We start from the raw sequence: 20,983 nt of genomic DNA on the forward strand, positions 1-20,983 counted from the left end.
TAAAGAAAGCTTGTTGTTAACAGTTAAACCTTGTAAAAGACATTCTATTTTTGGCAATTAAAATAACTTTTAATTTTGCTACTCTCAGAATGTGTGAAGATTAGAATACTATCCTTGCTCTACCACTTACAGCTTTCAGATCTCAGACATATCACTTGACCTTTTTATGCCTCAATTTTCTCAGTAAAATAGCAATATTCATAGTCCTTACTTCTAAAAAAAAAAATGGTTGCTTTGAGAGTTATATGCAAATTACATGTAAAGATTTTAGCAAAGAGTGTGGCACAAAGTAAAAACCCAATACATGTTACTACTATTACTGTTAGTATTACCACAGGGCCCACTAACTTACCCACTCAGTGCCTTAGTAAATTAAAAAATTCACAGTCCTTGCTAAGCCTTCTTGCTTTACATTTCTAATTGAAAACTGAGACTGAACTTGTTTCTACTGTGTATGGGCTTTTCTAGGTCTCATCTATTTGGTGAGTTTACGCACCAGCAGCAGCTCTATTGTTTTTAGTTTGCAGTCACTAGAGCAGTGATATGACAGGAAGCCACTTGGAGGTAGCTTACTGTTTCTAATTAAGAACTGCTTCTGCAAAAAACTGTATGCCAGATTTTAACCTGTATTTCTTATATGTACTAGGAACTAGTACTAAGAACATATTTCATGCTTTACTTCATACTATAATTCTTTACACTCTTGAAGAAGGGAACTAGTGTCAACCGATGGCCCAAAGCATTCTGATTCTCTCAGTTTCAGATCTGAACAGCTAGACAATTTGTTAAACATACTCATCTAGTTTTTTGTTCCAGAATGTTACCCTTTCATTCAAGGCATTTAGTTTGGTCAATATCTTCTGCTGAAGACTTGGTTCTCCAGTGACAGTTTCACTGCTCTTCGATGTTTCAGGATCATTAACTTTACTGTTATTGAATCCATCACTGTGCCCTTTGCCCAAGCCCTTGAGTTCAGCTAGTTCTCGTTCCAACTGTGGAAAACAGTGTGTCAGAGAGCAAAATAAAAATAAAAATAAAACATGATTGAGGTAAAGTTGAAATTCAGATATTAATTTTTAATGGGATCTATTAAACAAATGTCTAATTTAAATGAACAAAGTAGAAATCTAGGTAATAAGTAGGCCAGATTTCATAAAACCATGCCAAACATGTGATTTCAACTTGGGTGCAAATTCAGTCAGCCAGTTTCTCTTAACCAAGTGCTGACCTTAACCACTTCAAACATGGTAGTCTCTCAATTGAAAATAAGCAAAGCAACAGTTTTTCAAATATTTTTAATGAGTTTGCTTCTCTTAAAGCCAAAGTAAAATTAAAATAAATGCTGGCTTTAGTATAAATATTTAAAATGCAAATAATGTAATTTTTAACACATCTACTTTTCAATTTTTTATTGTTCTTCTCAGAACCACACTGCAAGTATTCTAAAATCAACCACATAATTATAAGTAAAACACTCCTCAGCAAATTGCAAATGAATGGAAATCATAACAAATAGTCTCTCAGGATCAGACCACAGTGCAAGCAAATTAGAACTCAGGATTAAGTAACTCACTTAAACTGCGCAAGTACATGGAAATCGAACAACTTGCTGCTGAACGACTACTGGGTAAATAATGATATTAAGACAGAAATAAGGAAGTTCTTTGAAACCAATGAGAACAAAGAGACAACATAACAGAATCTCTGGGACACAGCTACAGTAGGGTTAAGAAGGAAATTTATAACACTAAATGCCCACAACAGAAAGCTGAAAAGATCTGAAATCGACACCCTAACATCACAATTAACAGAACTATAGAAGCAAGAGGAAACAAATTCAAAAGCAATCAAAAGACAGGAAATAACTAAGATCAGAGCAGAACTGAAGGAGATAGAGACATGAAAAATCCTTCGAAGAATCAATAAATCCAAAAGCTGATTTTTTGAAAAGATTAACAAAATAGATAGACCACTAGCTAGACTAATAAAGAAGAAAAGAATCAAATAGACACAATAAAAATGATAAAGAGGATATCACCACTGACCCAAAGAAATACAAACTACCGTCAGAGATTACTAGAAATATCTTTACACAAAGAAACTAGAAAATGTAGAAGAAATGTATAAATTCCTGGACACATACACTCTCCCAAACCTAAACCAGGAAGAAGTTGAATCCCTGAATAGACCAATAACTAGTTCTGAAATTTACGTAGTAATTAAATTAAAATTACGTAGCCTACCAACCAAAAAAAAAAAAAAAAAACGCCCAGGACCAGACGGGTTGACAGCCAAATTCTATCAGAGGTACAAAGACGAGCTAGTACTATTCGTTCTGAAACTATTCCAAACAATGGAAAAAGAGGGACTCCTCCCTAACTCATTTTATGAAGCCAGCATCATTCTGATACCAAACCCTGGCACAGACAAAACAAAAAAAGAAAATTTCAGGCCAATATCCCTGAACATTGACGTCAACATCCTCAATAAAATACTGGCAAACCGAATCCAGCAGCACATCACAAACCTTATCTACCATGATCAAGTCAGCTTCATCCCTGGGATGCAAGGCTGATTCAACATACAGAAGTCAGTAAACATAATCCATCACATAAACAGAACCACTGACTAAAACCATGATTATCTCAATAGATGAAGGCCTTCAATAAAATTCAACAGCCATTCATGTTAAAAACTCTCAATAAACTAGGTCTTGCTGAAACATATCTCAAAATAATAAGAGCTATTTATGACAAACTCATGGCCAATATCATACTGAATAGGCAAAAGCTGGAAGCATTCTCTTTGAAAACTGGCATAAGACAAGGATGCCCTCTCTCACCACTTCTATTCAACATAGTACTGGAAGTTCTGTCCAGGGCAATCAGGCAAGAGAAAAAAATAAAAGTATTCAAATAGGAAGTGAGGAGGTCAAATTGTCTCTGTTTGCAGACAACATGATTGTATATTTAGAAAATCTCATCATCTCAGCAAAAACTCCTTAAACTGATAAGCAACTTCAGCAGTCTCAGGATACAAAAGCGAAAATCACAAGCATTTCTATACAACAAATCAGCAGAGAGCCAAATCAGCAGAAAGGCAAATCATGAGTGAACGCAAATTCGCAATTGCTACAAAGAGAATAAAATACCTAAGAATACAACTTATAAGGGACATGAAGGACCTCTTCAAGGAGAACTACTGCTCAAGGAAGTAAGAGAGGACACAAACAAATGGAAAAACATTCCATGCTCATGGATAGGAAGAATCTATATCCTGAAAATGGTCATACTCCCCAAAGTAATTTATAGATTCAATGCTATTCCCATCAGGCTACCAGTGACTTTCTTTGCAGAATTAGAAAAAGCTAATTTAAATTTCATATGGAATGAAAAGATAGCCAAGACAATCCTAAGAAAGAACAAAGCTGGAGGCATCATGCTACCTGACTTAAAATACTACTACAAGCCTACAGTAATCAAAACAGCATGGTACTGGTACAAAAACAGATATATAGACCAATGGAACCAAATAGAGACCTCAGAAATAACGCCACATATTTACAACAATATGATCTTTGATAAAGCTGACAAAAACAAGCAATGCGGAAAGGATTCCTTATTTGATAAATGGTGCTAGGAAAACTGGCTAGCCATATGCAGAAAACAGAAACTGGACCCCTCCCTAACATCTTATACAAAACTTAACTCAAGATGGATTAAAGACTTAAATGTAAAACCCAAAACCATAAAAAAACCTAGAAGAAAACCTAGGCAATATCATTCAGGACACAGGCATGGGCAAAGGCTTCATGAATAAAACACCAAAAGAAATTGCAACAAAAGCCAAAATTGACAAATAGGATCTAATCAGACTAAAGAGCTTCTACATAGCAAAAGAAACTATAATCAGAGTGAACAGGCCATCTACAGAATGGGAAAAACATTTTGCAAGCTATCTATCTGACAAAGGTCTAACATCCAGAATCTACGAAGAACTTAAACAAATTTACAGGAAAAAACCAACCCTATCAAAAAGTGGGCAAAGGATATACACTTCTCAAAAGAAGGCATTTATGCAGCCAACAAGCATATGAAAAAATGCTCATCATCACTCGTCATTACAGAAATGCAAATCAAAACCGCGATGAAATACCATCTCATGCCAGTTACAATGGTGATTATTAAAAAGTCAGGAAACAACAGATGCTGGCAGGGATGTGGAGAAACAGAAACGCTTTTATACTGTTAGTCGGAGTGTAAATTAGTTCAACCACTATGGAAGACAGTGTGGTGATTTCTCAAGGATTTAGAACCAGAAATACCATTTGACCCAGCAATCCCATTACTGGGTATATACCTAAAGGATCATAAATCATTCTACTGATAAAGATATATGCACACATGTGTTTATTGCAGCACTGTTTACAATAGCAAAGCCTTGGAACCAACCTAAATGCCCACCAATGACAGACTGGATAAAGAATATGTGGCACATATACACCATGGAATACTATGCAGGCATAAAAAAGAATGAGATTATGTCCTTTGCAGGGATATCAATGAAGCTGGAAGTCATCATTCTCAAAAAACTAACACAGGAACAGAAAACCAAACACCACATGTTCTCACTCACAAGTGGGAGTTGAACAATGAGAACACAAGGACACAGAAAGGGGAGCATCACACACTGGGGCCTGTCAAGGGGTGGCGGGGGGCAAGTGGAGGGAGAGCATTAGGACAAATACCTAATATATGCAGGGCTTAGACATTTACCTTTTATGTTGTTTTATGTGTGAGTACTTTTTTATACTAGGGATATTGACCCTTTGTCCATCATGTTTGTTGAAGATATTTTTTCAGATATTCATTTGTTATTTACGTGTATTAATAATGATTTTAAGTACAAAACTATTTTACTGGTTTTTTAAAACTCAAATCTACATTTTATTCCTTTGTGATTTCTAGTATTGCTTTAATTTAGCAGGCTGAGATCAGATAAATATATCAATCTATACATTTATTCTTCAATTTTTCATGTTTTCATTTTTACATTTAATTCTTCTTTTTCCTACTGGTATTTACATTTGGTAAAGTACAAATGAAGGATCCAAGTCTCCAACCCCAAATAGTTTGACTATTTTTCTAACACCATTTGTTGAATAATCCATTTCAACATATATATAATTATTCCTGTATTTTTATATAAATTTTATATTTATATAAAATATATAATTATTCCTGTATTTTTTCAGTATGAGGAAATAGATTATATATAATACATACATTATATTATATTATATTATAATTATATTATAATATATTATAAATAATCTATTTCCTCATACTGAAAAAAATACAGGAATAATTATATATACAAGATTCTGTTTTGAGTTAAATAATGCTTAATTTCTCAGGGTCTACTTTTGGTAAAAGAAATTCAATTTATTCTAAATAAAAATGCATGCATACTACTAAAATATAGCTTCAAGTTCCTGCTTCATTTTATACCTTAATATTATTAGTAAAGGGTTTTTTCTTTTTTTAGCACTTTAGACAAGAAAATGAATTTTGAGCACAGCCTGCTGGTATCTAATAAAAATGCAGCTGAAATAAGTCTAACAATTTTTGTAACACTCTAAATCATATTGAAATACATAGATTGTTTTTAAGAGATTCATAATTTAATAAGCCTATACCTTTTTTGAATTGCAGATATCTAAGCACAGAATGCAGCTTAGTTAAGTACCTGAAATCAAAACTTTTTTGGGGGCAAACTTAACTTGAAACTCAGTAGTAATTATGGGGGTGTGTGTGTGTGTGTGTGTGTGTGTGTGTGTGTGTGTGTATGTGTATGTATTATATATGTATGTATGTGTATATATATATAATATAAAAGATATTGCTTGCTATCTTATCTAGCAGTTTTCTTAAGGTATGGCCACTGGAGTTTTACATTATTAAATCTTACGGTTTTTTTCACAAAGCTGAATAATTTTATTCGTTCTTCTGGCAACTTTTGTAATTTGCATTTTCGATCATTCAGTTTTTCAAGGTCTTCACTAAGATGCCTCTGAACAGTTTTTATACGCATATTGTAATACATTATTTTTTTCATTGCTGTGGTCTAAAAGTAAGAAAGAAAACAACAAAAAATTAGCTAAAACAAACTATAGGCAATTATTAGTGGTATTATATAAGTACAGCATGTTCTACATAACAATTTAGATAATTTGCATGCTCAGTTACTAATAATGATGACAGTGGAGTGACAATGGCTACACAGAGTTCTATATTTAAATTTAATAGAAAAAATAAAAAAATTCCAAAAATTGTCTTTGTGAGGCATAAAGTTTGAGGCATATTCACATTTATTTCCAGGATAACAACATAAAGAGACTACAGATAAAATTTAATGTATAAAATAATATAGGTAATGAGGTAGTATAATTAGAGCAAACATATAACTCATTATTCCCACTTGATTGACTCAGGGAAAAAAGAAATTAATAAGAATTAAAAGCAAATATAACATTACTCAATCCATTTTTTAAAAGCATGGCTAAGGAACAGAATTTATTTTTTCTCAAATTTATAAAAGAATGTTCATTAGGTTAAGCAAATTACTAAATGTCTATCAAATCCATTTATCTTGAGTTCCTTAATAACAATGGGTCATCCAGTTATTAATAAATTTATCATGATAAATTGATTAAATACATAATTAAGAAACCCATCAGCTAAATGGAGCTTGAGAGTTATATTACTTAAAAAGGACTACCTGAGGAGACCATAAACAAATTAGAGGCATTATAAAAAAATGTGACGTGATTTTAATTGTTTACCTGAAATAATGAAAGCAAATAAGTTGGAAGGCATTTACAGTTTTAGAAATATATTTTCTATAGCTGCAGTCTTTTCTTATGAAATTTACTTAGTACAGAGCAGATAATCAAGATCCTAAAATAATTATCTGGCATAAAAGACAGAATAGAAACAAATACATAGTATGATGAAAGACCAAAAGAATTCTCTTTCCTCATGCATATTATGAAGTACTGCAACTGAAATCACTAAATTCTCTGCTAAAAATAAGACAATCATAACAAAGAACAGTTAAGAAAAAATTTATTTTCGGATCATGATAAACTGATTAAATATCTCTTAATTTCTGATGTGCAACTGAGTTAAAAGAACAACTGTTAACTTAATAAGTGGGAAATGGTGTTTCTTGATTTTTTTTCTTGTTTTCTTTTTTACTATTTGGAGACAATAGAAAATCCTATACAAAATTCTGTGGGTCAGTGACAGCTGAAAAAAATTTCTAATAAATTCTTAAATCTAAAACAATAGGATATGCCCATACTGAAGAATGAAATTAGACCCCATCTCTCAACATATACAAAAATTAACTTAAAAGATGGACTTAAATGTAAAACTTGAAACCATGGAACTACTAGAAGGAAAGAGAGAAAATGCTTTAGAACATCTCAAGCAAAGATTTTATGGTTAATACTTCCAAAGCATGAGCAACAAAAACAAAAATAGACAAATGGGACTATATTAAACTGAAAAGCTTCTGCACAGCCAAAGGAAACAAACAGCAGAGTGAAGAGACAACCTATGGAAGGGAGAAAATATTTGCAAATGATTCATCCAATAAGGGTCTCATATCCAGAATAACAAGGAACTCAAACAATTCAATAGAGAAAAACAACAACAAAAAAAAACAACACACACACACACAGACACACAAATAATCCAACCAAAAGGTGGGCAAAGGAACTGCACAGACATTTCTCAAAAGATAACATACAAATGGCTAATAGGTATATGAAAAAATACATCACTAACTAACTATCATGGAAATGCAAATAAAAATCACAATATAATCTCACCCAGTTAGAATGGCTATTATCAACATCACTAACTAACCATCATGGAAATGCAAATGAAAATCACAATATAATCTCACCCAGTTAGAATGGCTATTATCAAAAAGACAGGAAACAAAACAAAACAGAGAGAGATGTTGGTAAGAATGCAGAGCAAATGGAACTTTTTTTTTTTTTTGAGACAAGTCTGTCATCCAGGCTAGAGTCCAGTGGCATGATATTGGCTCACTGCAACCTCCACCTCCTGGGTTCAAGCAAATTTCCTGTCTCAACCTCCCAAGTAGCTGGGATTACAGGCACCTGCAACCACACCAGCAAATTTTTATTGTATTTTTAGTAGAGATGGGTTTTAACCATGTTGGCCAGGCTGGTCTCAAACTGCTGACCTCAAGTGATCCACCCTCCTGGGCCCAGAAAAAGGAACTCTCATATGCTGCCATTTTGAAAAACAGGATGGAGTTTTCTCAAAAAACTAAAAATAGAACTTCCATAGGATTCAACAATCTCACTACTGGGTGTTTATCTAAAACAAAGGAAATCAGTGTATCAAAAGGATACCTGCACCCTCATGTTTACTGCAACACTATTCACAATAGCTAAGATTTACAATTAACCTAAGTGCCATCAACAGGTGAATGGATAAAGAAAATGTGAGATATATATATATATATATATATATATATATATATATATCACATTACATACACCTACACACACACACACACACACACACACACACACACACACACACACGTATGATGGAATACTATTTAACCATAAAAAAGAATGAAATCCTGTCATTTGTGGCAACATGGTTGAGCCTGAAGGACATTATGTTAAGCGAAATAAATCAGGCACAGAAAAAGAAAGATTGCATGTTATCACTTGTGTGAAAACTAAAAAAAATTTGAGGTCATGGAAGTAGAGAGTAGAATTGCAGATATTGGAGGCTGTAGGTAAGGTAGTGGTGAGGAAAGAATGGGGAGAAAGGTTGGTTAAGGGCACAAAATTAAAGCTAGATAGGAAGAATAAGTTTCTGGTGTTCTGTAGCACTGCAGGGTGAATATGGTTAACTATAATGTATATATTTTCAAAAATCGGGAAGAGAGGATTTTGAATGTTCACAACAGGAAAAATAAATGTTTGAGGAGATGAATATGCTAATTACCCTTATTCTATCATTATACATTGTAAATCTGTATCAGAATACCAGTGTATTCTATAGAATACATAGAATTATTATGCATCAATTGTAAATAAAAGGGAAAAAAATAACACAAGAGAACATGGGATGGAGTTAATTTTGCAGATAAAATATAGGATGCCAAATTAAAATTGAATTTCAGATAAGCAACAGATAATATTTTAATATGTATAATACTTAGTAAACTTACTTATTTAATTATACCAAAACATTCTTTGTTGTTTATCTAAAATTTAAATTTAACTTGGAGTCCCCTTAGGTGGGGATAAAACAAAGATTAAAACATACTAGTCTTATTTTAATTTTTTTGAATAAGCAATATGTTCACATTTCAAAAACCAATTTGATTTATACAATGAAAAGTGCACTTCCTACTTATGTTTCCCATCAAACCAGATTTGTGTGTAGTATATCTTACCATAGTTTCAACTTTTCTAATTTATTAATAATGTACCTATATATCTTCACATAGAAACACAAATTGTGATATTTTACTATTTCTAAACTTTTGCAAAATCACTTAGTATGTCATAACAATAAACAAGTGTTATCAATAGGGTTTTTTTTTTTTTTTTGTCCTTGTTTGAGAGTATATAGCAAGATTTTGGGGAAGGAGGGAACACTATTTTATAGACTATAACTATATAGCAAATCAACTTTGTAGGCTAACCACATGCAACTTGCTTTTTGAATTTGGACTTTAAAAAATTAATGTCAAAGTCAATTGTCCAGCTGTTAAAATAAACTTTTTAAAGAAAGAAGTTAGACTAATTATAATGCTAAATTCAATTGCATGTTTGTACTGAGACAAAATTTGATCCCTTTGCATCTTAGGTGGCCAAAAAAGAATTCAAAGTCAAAAACAGAAATACATTCAACTATAGTTTCATAGCACTTATTTTTATACTACTTAAAAATTAAAATGGGCTTTTATGTACATTAACTCATTGGTTTTCCCCAAAACAACCCTGTGCTGAAAGGCAGATACCATTTTCATCATCTTTGTTTCAGTTCAGAAAACTAAGCTTCAGGAGTAGCACATGCAGTTGGGGGCTTGAATCCAAGTCTTCTGATTTGAACCCATATGTTCTTCCCTCTTGCTCACACTAACTCTTTGGTGGTCCTCCTGGTAAGTTCTAACTTTATCTGCCACTTGTGGTTTACACAAACTAGTTCACAGTCATTGGTGAAAATCTGAAGAATCAATAATACTCTGTTCAAGAGTTCATCACAAAGAACTGCCACAACTTATCTTCTTATGCATAGTAAGGAAGAAAGCATTTTAGAAATCTATATCAATCCATAAATTAAAAATACTTTGAATCTGAAAATCATTTTGGTCTGAGTCAGAAGTTGAACTATAGTATATATCCTATTTGTGCCTTAAAAGATAAAGGAAGGATAAATATTTTACAATAAGAAAATGAAAATAATTACTTAATTTAAGATGTTAGGCACTGTCTAACAATTTCTTATTTTGTTCCTTATGCTACTCCTGACATTTATAAGACTGAACCAAATGTTTGAGAATCTCAGTCAAAATGTTAGAACTTACCTCTCTTAGTTCTCCTTTTCAGTCTCTCTGCAGGTTCCTTTTCACCTACCCAACATTTAACACTCAAGTGGCACACTTTCTCTTCCACACCATTCCTTGTTGACTCATCCAGTCCACAGCTTTAAGTACCAACTTCCTGCTTTCAGTTTTCATATTTTAATTTTCTGGGAAACTATCCTATACAGTAGACTCATACATCCAACTACTTATTGAATATGTCCTCTTGGATATTCAAAAAATTGTTCAAACATTAAATGCCTAAAATTAAATCATGATTCTTCCTCCTAAACCTATTCCTCTCATACTCTTCCTAATGTTGCCAAATAGCAACTTTCTCTTTGAATTGCTCCAACTAATATCTTGGAATTATTCTCTACTTCTTTCCTCTGTACTTAATATCCAATCCACCAGTAAATCCAGATAGTGTCCATCTTTTAACTGCTACTAGAATCTGACTTCCTACCACATTTTTTGTGAACACCATGAATTGAACCATCCACATCGCTCATCTAAGTGACTGGAATAATCTCCTATCTGGTCTCTCTGCTTTCACCTTTGCCCTTCTAACTCTCCATTCTTAATCTATTATTCAAAAGGATCCCTTTAAAACCTAAGTCATCTTAGTTGCTCCTCTGCTCAGAATTTTCCAGTGGACCCCATCTCACTCAAAGTAAAGGCCAAAGTCCTTATAACAGTCTACAGTCTCACCTAATCTGGCCTCCACCACTCCCATCATCTGTTACTTCTCGTCCCCTGATATCCTCAGCTACTTAACCTTTCAGAGAATCACAAACTATGTTTAATTAGATTAAAATTTACCCAACCCTTGGTAGGCTAACATAAACCATAGATATTTTCTAATTTTGATATGTAATATTCCAAAGGAGAAGTGGTTGTTACATTTCTGTTATTTAAGCATATATATATATATATATATATGCACATATATATACATACATATATATATATGGCACTAGTCTAATTATTAACACTGATTTTTTTCAATTTCCTTCTTGTTTTGTATAAATTAGAAACAATATTCTATTATTTCACCTTCCAGTACTGTCATCAAAATTAAAATTCTAGTATTGATATTATTATTTATATACTTTTATGTGTAATACTCAGTTCACTAGGGCAAAAGTAGAATTGACAACAAGAACTGACCTGATAATCCTACCTACCATATGTGGACACAGCCAGAAAGAAGCCATTAATTAATACAACTGAAATCACAGATACCTGATTGGGGATGTACTTACATCTGCCAGTTCCTTGATTTGCTTTGCTGACACATCCAATGTGTCAAATCTTTGAAGGCAAGGCAAATGATATAATATATGTGTGGAATAATTACACAGAAGACAAACTGGATTGGTTTTATATTGAGGGTCATTCAGACATAAATCCTTTAAGCAAGGTAGCCTGGTTAAGTTGGTGAGCTCCTAAAACACCAGCAAAGATAATGTTCAATTAATTGTGACTGTCATTTCTAAATGTAGTATTTGAACACCTAAGGTCAGCCTTAGTCTAATGCATTCTAATTATGTGCTTAAATAAAGTGATTTAGATCCCTAAAATGTTTCTCACTAGTGAAAAACAAGGTAAATTCCTGAAGAAAAGATGAAATAATTAAACATGCTATACCACTATGCCTTTTAAATATTTACTAAATCATGTATTTCAGCCGGAATCTTGAAGTCAGTCACATGAGCACATTTATTCATTAATATGTTGCTTCCCCTACACAGCCCTTCTTGCTAGTTGCCCCCAGAATACCTGTAGGTCTCTGTTTTCTTCTCCCCCATTTCCTGTACTTATCACCCAGAAACACTGCTCTTCATCTTCCCTGCCTCCAGATCTGCTCTACTCATCAAAGGCTATGGGACCCCCCACCCCCATTCATTACAAACAATCACCATGGAATTCCTGATTTTGGGTTTTTTTGATTTTTTTTCTATAAATTCCTGTTTTACCTATCATGGTCAACTAAAGCCTAACTTTCTCTTGAGAGAGAGTTTTTTCACAACCTATCGATGAGGAGGAATTGCTATGCACTCTCAGACCAACTTTTCTCCTTAACATATTTTTTCTTGATGTTTACATCATTATTTGTACTTTCCTTTATTTGTCGTCTGGCTCTTGATTAACTGTTCAGTCTTGCCTCTTCCTGTTTAAATCCTAATATTTTATGATTTAGCCATATTAAACCAATTGAAGTTTTATAATGTGCCAAGTCCTATGTTGCCCTTAGACCTTTACTCATGCTGCTCCTTTTGAGTGGTCTGAACTTTACCTCAATTCACCTTTTAATCTGTCAGGGCCCAACCTAAGTGTCATATTTCCTGGGAACCTTGTTTCATCCCCCAATGTCGGGACAGATAATCCTCCTATGAGCTCTTTTAGCAACTGAGCTTAGTTTTGGTATGGACTTTATCATATCCTATTGCCATACCCTATTGCGTGTATCTATTATCTAATTCCCTATTGCTTGTATCTTGTATCTGTACAAGATACCCTATTGCTTGTATCTATAAGCCAAGGGTCTATATGGGCTTTAGCCCTCAATCTACAAACAATGTTATTTACATTTTTTAAGTATTGAGAAAAAGAGGAATATGCAGTGGAGGCCACATGTGGCCTACAAAGCCTGAAATATTTTCTATTTGGCCGTTATTACAGAAGACATTTGCCAACTTTGAGGTAAACTTGTGGAGAACACAGTTTGTGTCTTAACATTGTATTCCTAACAATCAGCACTTAGAACACAGCAGGCACTAAATATATATGTTAAGTAAATTAATTATTACTTTCAACCAACTTTGAGGATATCCTTATACCTTCCTCATTACTAGGATGGTGCCTGAGGTAGGAGGGTACTGTGGTGGGGTCAAACTTGAAAGGATGCAATGCTAACTAGAAAAATCGGAATCAGAGTTAAGGGAAATCCAAAGGAAGAACCAGGAAGCATTAGGTCTAAAATTACAGTAAAAATGGAATAGAAAAGAGAATAGTGAAGTCAGGTTGCTGGAAGCAAGAGTAATACAGGGTGAGGTGGTTAATATATTTCCAAACTCTTTCTGGATAAGTGAGAATGTGGCTCACTGGTTTGACCTGAGGCTTGGGCTGAGCCTATGCACGGAGGAACGCTAAGCACAGTTGCTCTAAAAGGAAGATACATGAACAGAACTGTGCAGAGAATTATTTGGTCAAATTTTGCAGGGGCAAAGAAGGTAAAACATTTGGCAGCCTTTGATTACGGAGTTGCTATGTTTCACTTGACCAGTAGTCTGAGCTAGTAGATGGTGGGTATAAACTCTGAAGTCCTACACAGAAATCCCCCAACCATTCCAAATTCAGATGACACTGGAGTCCATGAAGGCACAAAATCTCACTGAAAATTAGTGCTCTAGTACCTGGTATTGTTGGAAGGTGGGCACAGAATTTATTTAGTCACCACCAGGATAGGATAGTTATCTTTTTAGGGTGGGAGGAAAGGTAAGATAATAGTGTTTCAGAAACATTTCTAATATGAAGATAGTAAAAATTGCTGTGAATCACGTTCAATGTTTTTATGATAGCCATAATGCCATAAAAAGCCTTTTTAAATATTATGCTACACAATGAATTTTTACAATAATCCTGTTAACATCATTTTTAAATAAAGATACTGAAATACAGCAGGTCAATGTAATTAAAGTAATGGTAATAAAATAATAAAAACAATGGATGTGTTGAGTCCTTACAATGTGCTAGTCACTATTTAGGTGCTTAACTTTGTTATCTTTGTTATTTCCCCTAAACTTCATGTTCCACTGTATTATGTTACCTCTGGTATGAGGCAGAGCTAGACCTGAGAGATCTTTCTGCCTACGCAGCCAGGCTTATAACCACCATGAGGGTACAGTGGCTGGCCATGGTAAAATAAACTTCTATATTGTTTCTTAGCAGGGCAATCCCTTGTTTTCACAGAATACTGAACTTACCTTCTTCAGCCTTATGTCTTAATTCCTTCCCTTACTCTGTTCCAGTCATACAGGATTTCTAGTTCCTAGAATCTGCCATACCCCTTTCAACCACCTTGAGCCTTCACATGTGATCTAACTTTTGCCTGGAAGTGTCTTTGCCTGGGCAACTCCTTCTCACATCTGATATCATTAGCTGCAATGCTAGCTTTTCAAGGGTGTCTTGTACTGACATCCCAAACAAGGCTAGGTCGCCCTTTTGTATGTTCCCACAGCACTCTGAATTTAACGTTCATATCTCTCTCTCATCTCTTCTGCAATCTAACCTATTTTAAGCATAAAGCTTTGTCCACAATTCACATTATTTTCTTGGAAAAGATTCCTAGAAGGGGAATTGATAGGTTAAAGACTAGAAGCCCTTTTAAAGGACCTGGTACATATTATCTAAATGCTTTCTAGCAAAGTTGTATCACCTTAAATGACTACCAATGTCATATAAATGCCGATGTTAGCATAGTATTTCTAGCACAGAGTATGTTTATAAAATACTGACTATATAAAATACTATCAATTACAATTATAGATTTAAAATTTTTTTTATTTTTTTTTGAGACAGTCTCGCTCTGTCACCCAGGCTGGAGTGCAGTTACACAATCCCAGCTCACTACAATCTTTGCCTTTCAGGTTCAAGTGATTCTCCTACTTCAGCCTCCTGAGTAGCTGGGACTACAGATGCCAGCCACCATGCCTGGCTAATTTTTTTGGATTTTTAGTAGAAATGGGGTTTCACCATGTTAACCAGGCTGATTTTGAATTCCTTACCTAAAGTGATGCACCTGCCTCAGCCTCCGAAAGTGCTGGAATTACAGGCATAAGCCACCCTGCCCAGCCTTATATCATGTTTTATTTTTCATTTTATTCATTCTTAGTAGGAGTGAAAATTCTTTTATATCATGTGGAGTTCAATTCTATAAATTACCTGCTCACTTATCCTTTCTTCTACTCGGTGACTTAGGTTATTTATTTCTAATTGATTTAAAAGAGCTTTCTTAATAGTAAGAATAATTTCACAGGTTTTTTGTTTGTTTGTCTTAATTTTATAATGTATTTACCAGACTGAAATTTAGGATTTCCATACAGTAAGTATGATTTAAAGATTTAGTGTAGTATCTTAAGCTAGCAGAACTAGAAGGGGAAAGATACACATGCGTACATGTGCATTAGTGAGTGTGTGTGCACGCGCACGTGCACACACACACACATCTTATTGATCTATTTTACTGCCTGTGCCTGTCACAACTGTTACCACCCTCTGAGTGTCTCTGGTTTCTATCATGGCTTATTTCCATTTTCCACATGTTTAATCTGATCTCTTATCTGATGGTCTCAATGTTGGTAAAAACAATTTGCCATGGCCCTAAGCATCGCTTCACACTCTTGCTTGTTATGCCAAGATTATAGGTATGACTACTCTTTCCCCATTTCTCAGTGTTGTATGTGCAGTTCTTTACCTGGATGGCTCCACTCGTACTCTAAACTCAACATATCCAGAACCAGATACATTCTCTTCCCCTCACCTACACCAAAATAGCCATTTTTTTTTCAAATGTGTATATATTTTTTTAGCTTTCTAAGAACTGTAATCACAGATTCATTTTGGACTCTCTAGCTCCTCACATTCTAGTAGCTGTAAAATTCTGCAAATTCAACAACCATAATGTCTCTTACATCTATTTCTTCCTCATCTTTCCTCCTCCTCTTCCTCCTTCTTCTCTTCTTTCTTCTTTTTTCTGTTAACACTCCGCTTCATGTTCTCATAACATCTCATTTAGATTATTCCTGTAACCTCCTGACTGAGTTTTCTTCTTCTAGCTTCTCTAAGTCAATAAACACTAACTCCAGATCACTATCCCTAAAGAATATTTCTTATCATATCACTTTCTTGCTAAATAATTTTACAGTTCTTTGTTGTCTATAAAATACAGTCCATATTTGAGACCCAATTGACGTTTCTAGGGTTAACTTCCAATATTGCTATATATACTCTATATTCCAGTCAAATGACAATGCTGATGTTATTCAAATATACTCCTTGATTTCTTACTTCCATGCCTTTGTACATATTGTTTTCCCCTTCTTAGAATGCCTACTCCCTACTACCCAGAAAATCCTTCCACAATGCTTGTTCAAATTCTGTTGACACTTCAAAGTTCTTATCAAATATTTCCTCTTGAATTTCACTAATATAATTTTGTTTACATTTCTTTTTAAGGGACTTAATCTGCCTCATTCTATAGTTTTTTGGTCTTTTTATATTTTTGCCTGAGTAAAATAATGCCTACTTTAATACTGATGAACTCAAAATTATTTCTATAGTAAATTTACCTATCTTTCTTCAATGTTTTCTAGAGGATGTGTTTGAATATGAACCTTCAATTTTACACTGTCGAAATTATAAATGTCACGTTTTAACCAACATTTATGTGATAAACATTAAGTTCCTTTATTTGGTTGTTTCTCTTTCATTCATGTTCTTGACAGTTTATTGAGATTTACTACATGTCTAACACTGTTTTAAGGATTGCGGATATAGCAGTGAAGAGAACAGGCAAAGTTCCTGCACTCAGAAAGCTTGTATTCTAGTAAGGGACATGCCAAGAGGAAAAATAAAACAGCAGCATTGTGACAAGGAGTGCTGCAGGTTGGGGAGAGTTGTGAGGGTTTTCCTATTACACCTAAATTGAAAAGGAAAGGTGTCACTTGGAACATAACATTTTGATAAAGACCTGAAATAAATGAGGAAATGAGCCATGGAGGTATATGAGGAAAGAATATTCCAGCAAGTGCAAAGGCCTTAGGATGAGTCTGTGCTAGGTATATTCAGATCAGTGTGGCTAAACTGCACAAACAAAGGAGTGGTAGAAACTGCGGTCAAAGAGACAGGTAGGGAGCTGGTGGGGTGGCTAGATTGGGTAGTCTTATGGCCCATTATAAAAACGTCTTTTACTCTGAAACAGATAAAAAGCCAAGGGAGGGTTTTAAGCAGAAGGGTGATTTTAATCTGACAAATTTTTAAAGGTTCCATCAAGCTTCTGTGTGGAGATCAGATTTATAGTAGGGAAAGGACAAACACAGGAAAAACTTTCAGGAAGCTTTTTTTTCATTAATGCAGGTTAGACATGATAGTGTCTTGAATCAGCTTGGTAGTGATGCAGGTGGTAAGAAGTGATCAGACTCTGGACATATTCTCAAGGTGGAAGCAATAGTATTTGCTGATGGGTTGGATGAGGGTATGAAGGAATAAGAAGAGACACAAATGACTGTAAGGATTTTGGTTTAAGTTCCTGAAAGAATGGAATCTCCATTTAGGGAGGTGAGGAAGACCGCAGGAGAAGGTCTGCTAGACAGAAAATTAGTTTGTGTTAAGACATGTCTGCAGTTCTGGAGATTTGTCAAGGAAAGTAAAGGTACTAGTTTAGAGTAATCAGTAGATAAAGGGCATTTAAAGTCTTAAGGCATGATAAGATTATTTAGAGAATGAATGCAGACAGAGATGAGAAAAGATCTCAGTATTGACTAAGGGCAGGCCATATCCTAGATGCTAGGAGAAGATGAAAGAACAGTAACTGAAGAGATGTAGGCAGAAAGAGTAAAAAAAAACTAAGAGAAAATGGTATCATAAGAGCTAGATAAATAGTTATTTGTTTGGTTTTAATAGTGTCAGATCATTAAGGCCAGTGTAGTCAGATGACTTTCAAATTTTCTGGAGTGTCAGCCCAAAATAATGAACTTATTACTTAATAGGGAACGTTTTAGTACAGTTTCTGCAACACAATAGTTCATCATCCAGGATGATAAATAAAAAGTAATTATTCCACTTAAACATACCTTGAAACAGCATATTTGGTTACCAGAAAGGTTTAATCTTTCCAGTTGTTCATTGGGGTCAAGACATCGACCTTTAAAAGATACGATGAAAAAAATTAATCATTTTACCTCTGTTCATATTCTGTCGTACTTCTGAGTTGTATGCAGCCATCATTTCTTGCATATAAATAGACTAGTGGTACCATTGCATAATTAGTAATCACTGATTAATGAGTAACATTTTCACAGGTTTAAACTGCTTTGCAAAAATATCATAGAAAAAAGCCTATAAGAAAAAATCTAAGCATGTACTTTTTATATTGATAAAAAATTATTACAGCATTATCTCAGATTCCAAATGAAATAGTACATACCAATGCTGTTTATTAGATTTCCAGCAAGGTTGAGATCTTTTAAATTCTTCAATGTTTGCAAACCCTAAAAATTTAAAGATACAATTTAGAACAAATAATTCAAATTAACATTTACAAATCATCTCTGATTAATCTGGTAAGTTCTGAGGTGCTCTGAGCACAGGGTATTTTGTGCTTCACAAGCACGGAAGGAAATGAGTGCCTCCAAGAAGCCACCTTTGTTCTCTATACCGGAACTTAGAATTATTGGAGAAGGGAACAGGAATAGGAATGGAGAGGAAAAGAGCAGAAGTAGGAAGAAAAAGAATACACCACACAGAGTATATTTATAATCTTAGGTAAGTTATGCAACTTCTCTAAAACTCTTTATTTTAAATCTTCAAAAAGATTAACAATGAAAGAATAACAATGCCTTAACACTTAGGCTTGTAAAGAGTAAAGAAAGTAATATACACAAAGCCCTCTGTACATTATAAAATCCTATACACATGTTACAGTAGTTCTTTTTGACAATAATTGCACTTGTCATCAACAGTTTGGCCTTTAACTGTAATATGATCTTGAACAATGTGGTTTAAACTCCACAATAGTAACTGGCTTTACATATAGATAATTGAAATTATTATCTTACCTCAATATTTTTTATTGCATTGTGGTTCAGCCAAAGAACCTTCAATTTGATTAATTTCTCTAAATTTTCTATTTTGGAAATTTTGTTAAAATATAAATATAGTTTCTCCAAATTTCTACATTCTTGAAGACCTTCAATTTTCTGTAAAAGAAAAGGAGACTGAATAGTGTTAGCTTATGATTTGTTATTAATCCTTCCAATTAAGTAGACTTCTAAGTATATTTTCTTTTAAATATCACATTTTATTGCAAAATTAATATCCAGCAAAATGAACTGTTTTAAAAGAAAAAAAAAATTCCATGTTTTCCACTTGAATACAACTATTTTCAATTTTGCATGTTCTTTCAAATTTTAATCAACTCTACATCTATTTCTATATGGTTATGATTATAATCATGTATATATCACATATGATCATATATTTCTATATGGTTATGATTATAACCATATAGAAATGATTATATGGTTATAATTATAACCATGTAAGCACATTGTAATTTTAATGCACATACAATTTTGTGGGACTCTTTTTAAATTAAGACTAAAATGTTTTCATAATCCTTCAAATTATAATATTTAATAATTCTGAAATGTTTCATTAAGGTTATAATAATTTTCTGAAAAGTTACCTGATGTGTGGCACATTTATGTTTCAAATTTTTAGTTATAAATAATGGTGCCAACAAGTAGTTTCATGGGTATGGTTGTTTCCCACTACTGAGTTACTTTTCTAGGATAAAATCTTAGAGTAGGGCCTTCTAAGTCAAGATTTATGCACTGTATATTTCTGTGATGGCTCTTATGTTTTTCAGTATTTCTTTTCAAAATAGATGTTATAATTTCAACACAACCAATGGTGTCTCAGTGGACCAATTTTATTACTAAATAATATTGGCTATGATTTCATTTGATTACTAAAAAGTAGAATATGTTTTTTGTTTTTTGTTTTTTTTTTTTCTGAGATGGAGTTTCTCTCTTGTTGCCCAGGCTGGAGTGCAATGGCACGATCTCGGCTCACCGCAACCTCCGCCTCCTGGGTTCAGGCAATTCTCCTGCCTCAGCCTCCTGAGTAGCTGGGATTACAGGCACGTGCCACCATGCCCAGCTAATTTTTTGTATTTTTAGTAGAGACGGGGTTTCACCATGTTGACCAGGATGGTCTCGATCTCTTGACCTCGTGATCCACCCACTTCGGCCTCCCAAAGTGCTGGGATTACAGGCTTGAGCCACCGCGCCCGGCAAAAGTAGAATATGTTTATGTTTTAATTCCTTATTTCTGTTTTTTTTCCTTTGCACACATCAATTTATTTATTTACTGAAGTTTTAAGTTCAGGGGTACATGTGCAGGTTTGTTATTTAGGTAAATGTGTGTCATGGGGGTTTGTTGTACAGACTATTTTGTCACTCAGGTATTAAGCAGAGTACCCATTAGTTATTTTTCTTGATCCTTCTCCCACCCTCCACCTTTTGGTAGGCCCCAGAGTCTGTTGCTC

At 33.9% G+C, this 20,983-nt stretch overlaps 1 protein-coding gene across 3 annotated transcripts in view; it reads right to left on the reverse strand.

Moving 5' to 3' along the window:
- Nucleotides 1-20,983, reverse strand: part of LRRC9 (leucine rich repeat containing 9) — a 134,825-nt gene that overhangs the window by 104,312 nt on the left and 9,530 nt on the right. For all 3 annotated transcript variants that reach the window (XM_074393170.1, XM_074393168.1, XM_074393169.1), the window contains 6 exons: nucleotides 19,491-19,631; nucleotides 18,860-18,923; nucleotides 18,507-18,577; nucleotides 11,916-12,098; nucleotides 5,971-6,126; nucleotides 796-992 (listed from right to left, as the gene is read on the reverse strand). In XM_074393170.1, the coding sequence (XP_074249271.1) occupies nucleotides 796-992; nucleotides 5,971-6,126; nucleotides 11,916-12,098; nucleotides 18,507-18,577; nucleotides 18,860-18,923; nucleotides 19,491-19,631 (812 nt within the window). The remainder of the gene's footprint in view (nucleotides 1-795; nucleotides 993-5,970; nucleotides 6,127-11,915; nucleotides 12,099-18,506; nucleotides 18,578-18,859; nucleotides 18,924-19,490; nucleotides 19,632-20,983) is intronic.

The sequence above is a fragment of the Saimiri boliviensis genome, chromosome 2, assembly GCF_048565385.1.
Source record: "Saimiri boliviensis isolate mSaiBol1 chromosome 2, mSaiBol1.pri, whole genome shotgun sequence".
Lineage (NCBI taxonomy): Eukaryota > Metazoa > Chordata > Mammalia > Primates > Cebidae > Saimiri > Saimiri boliviensis.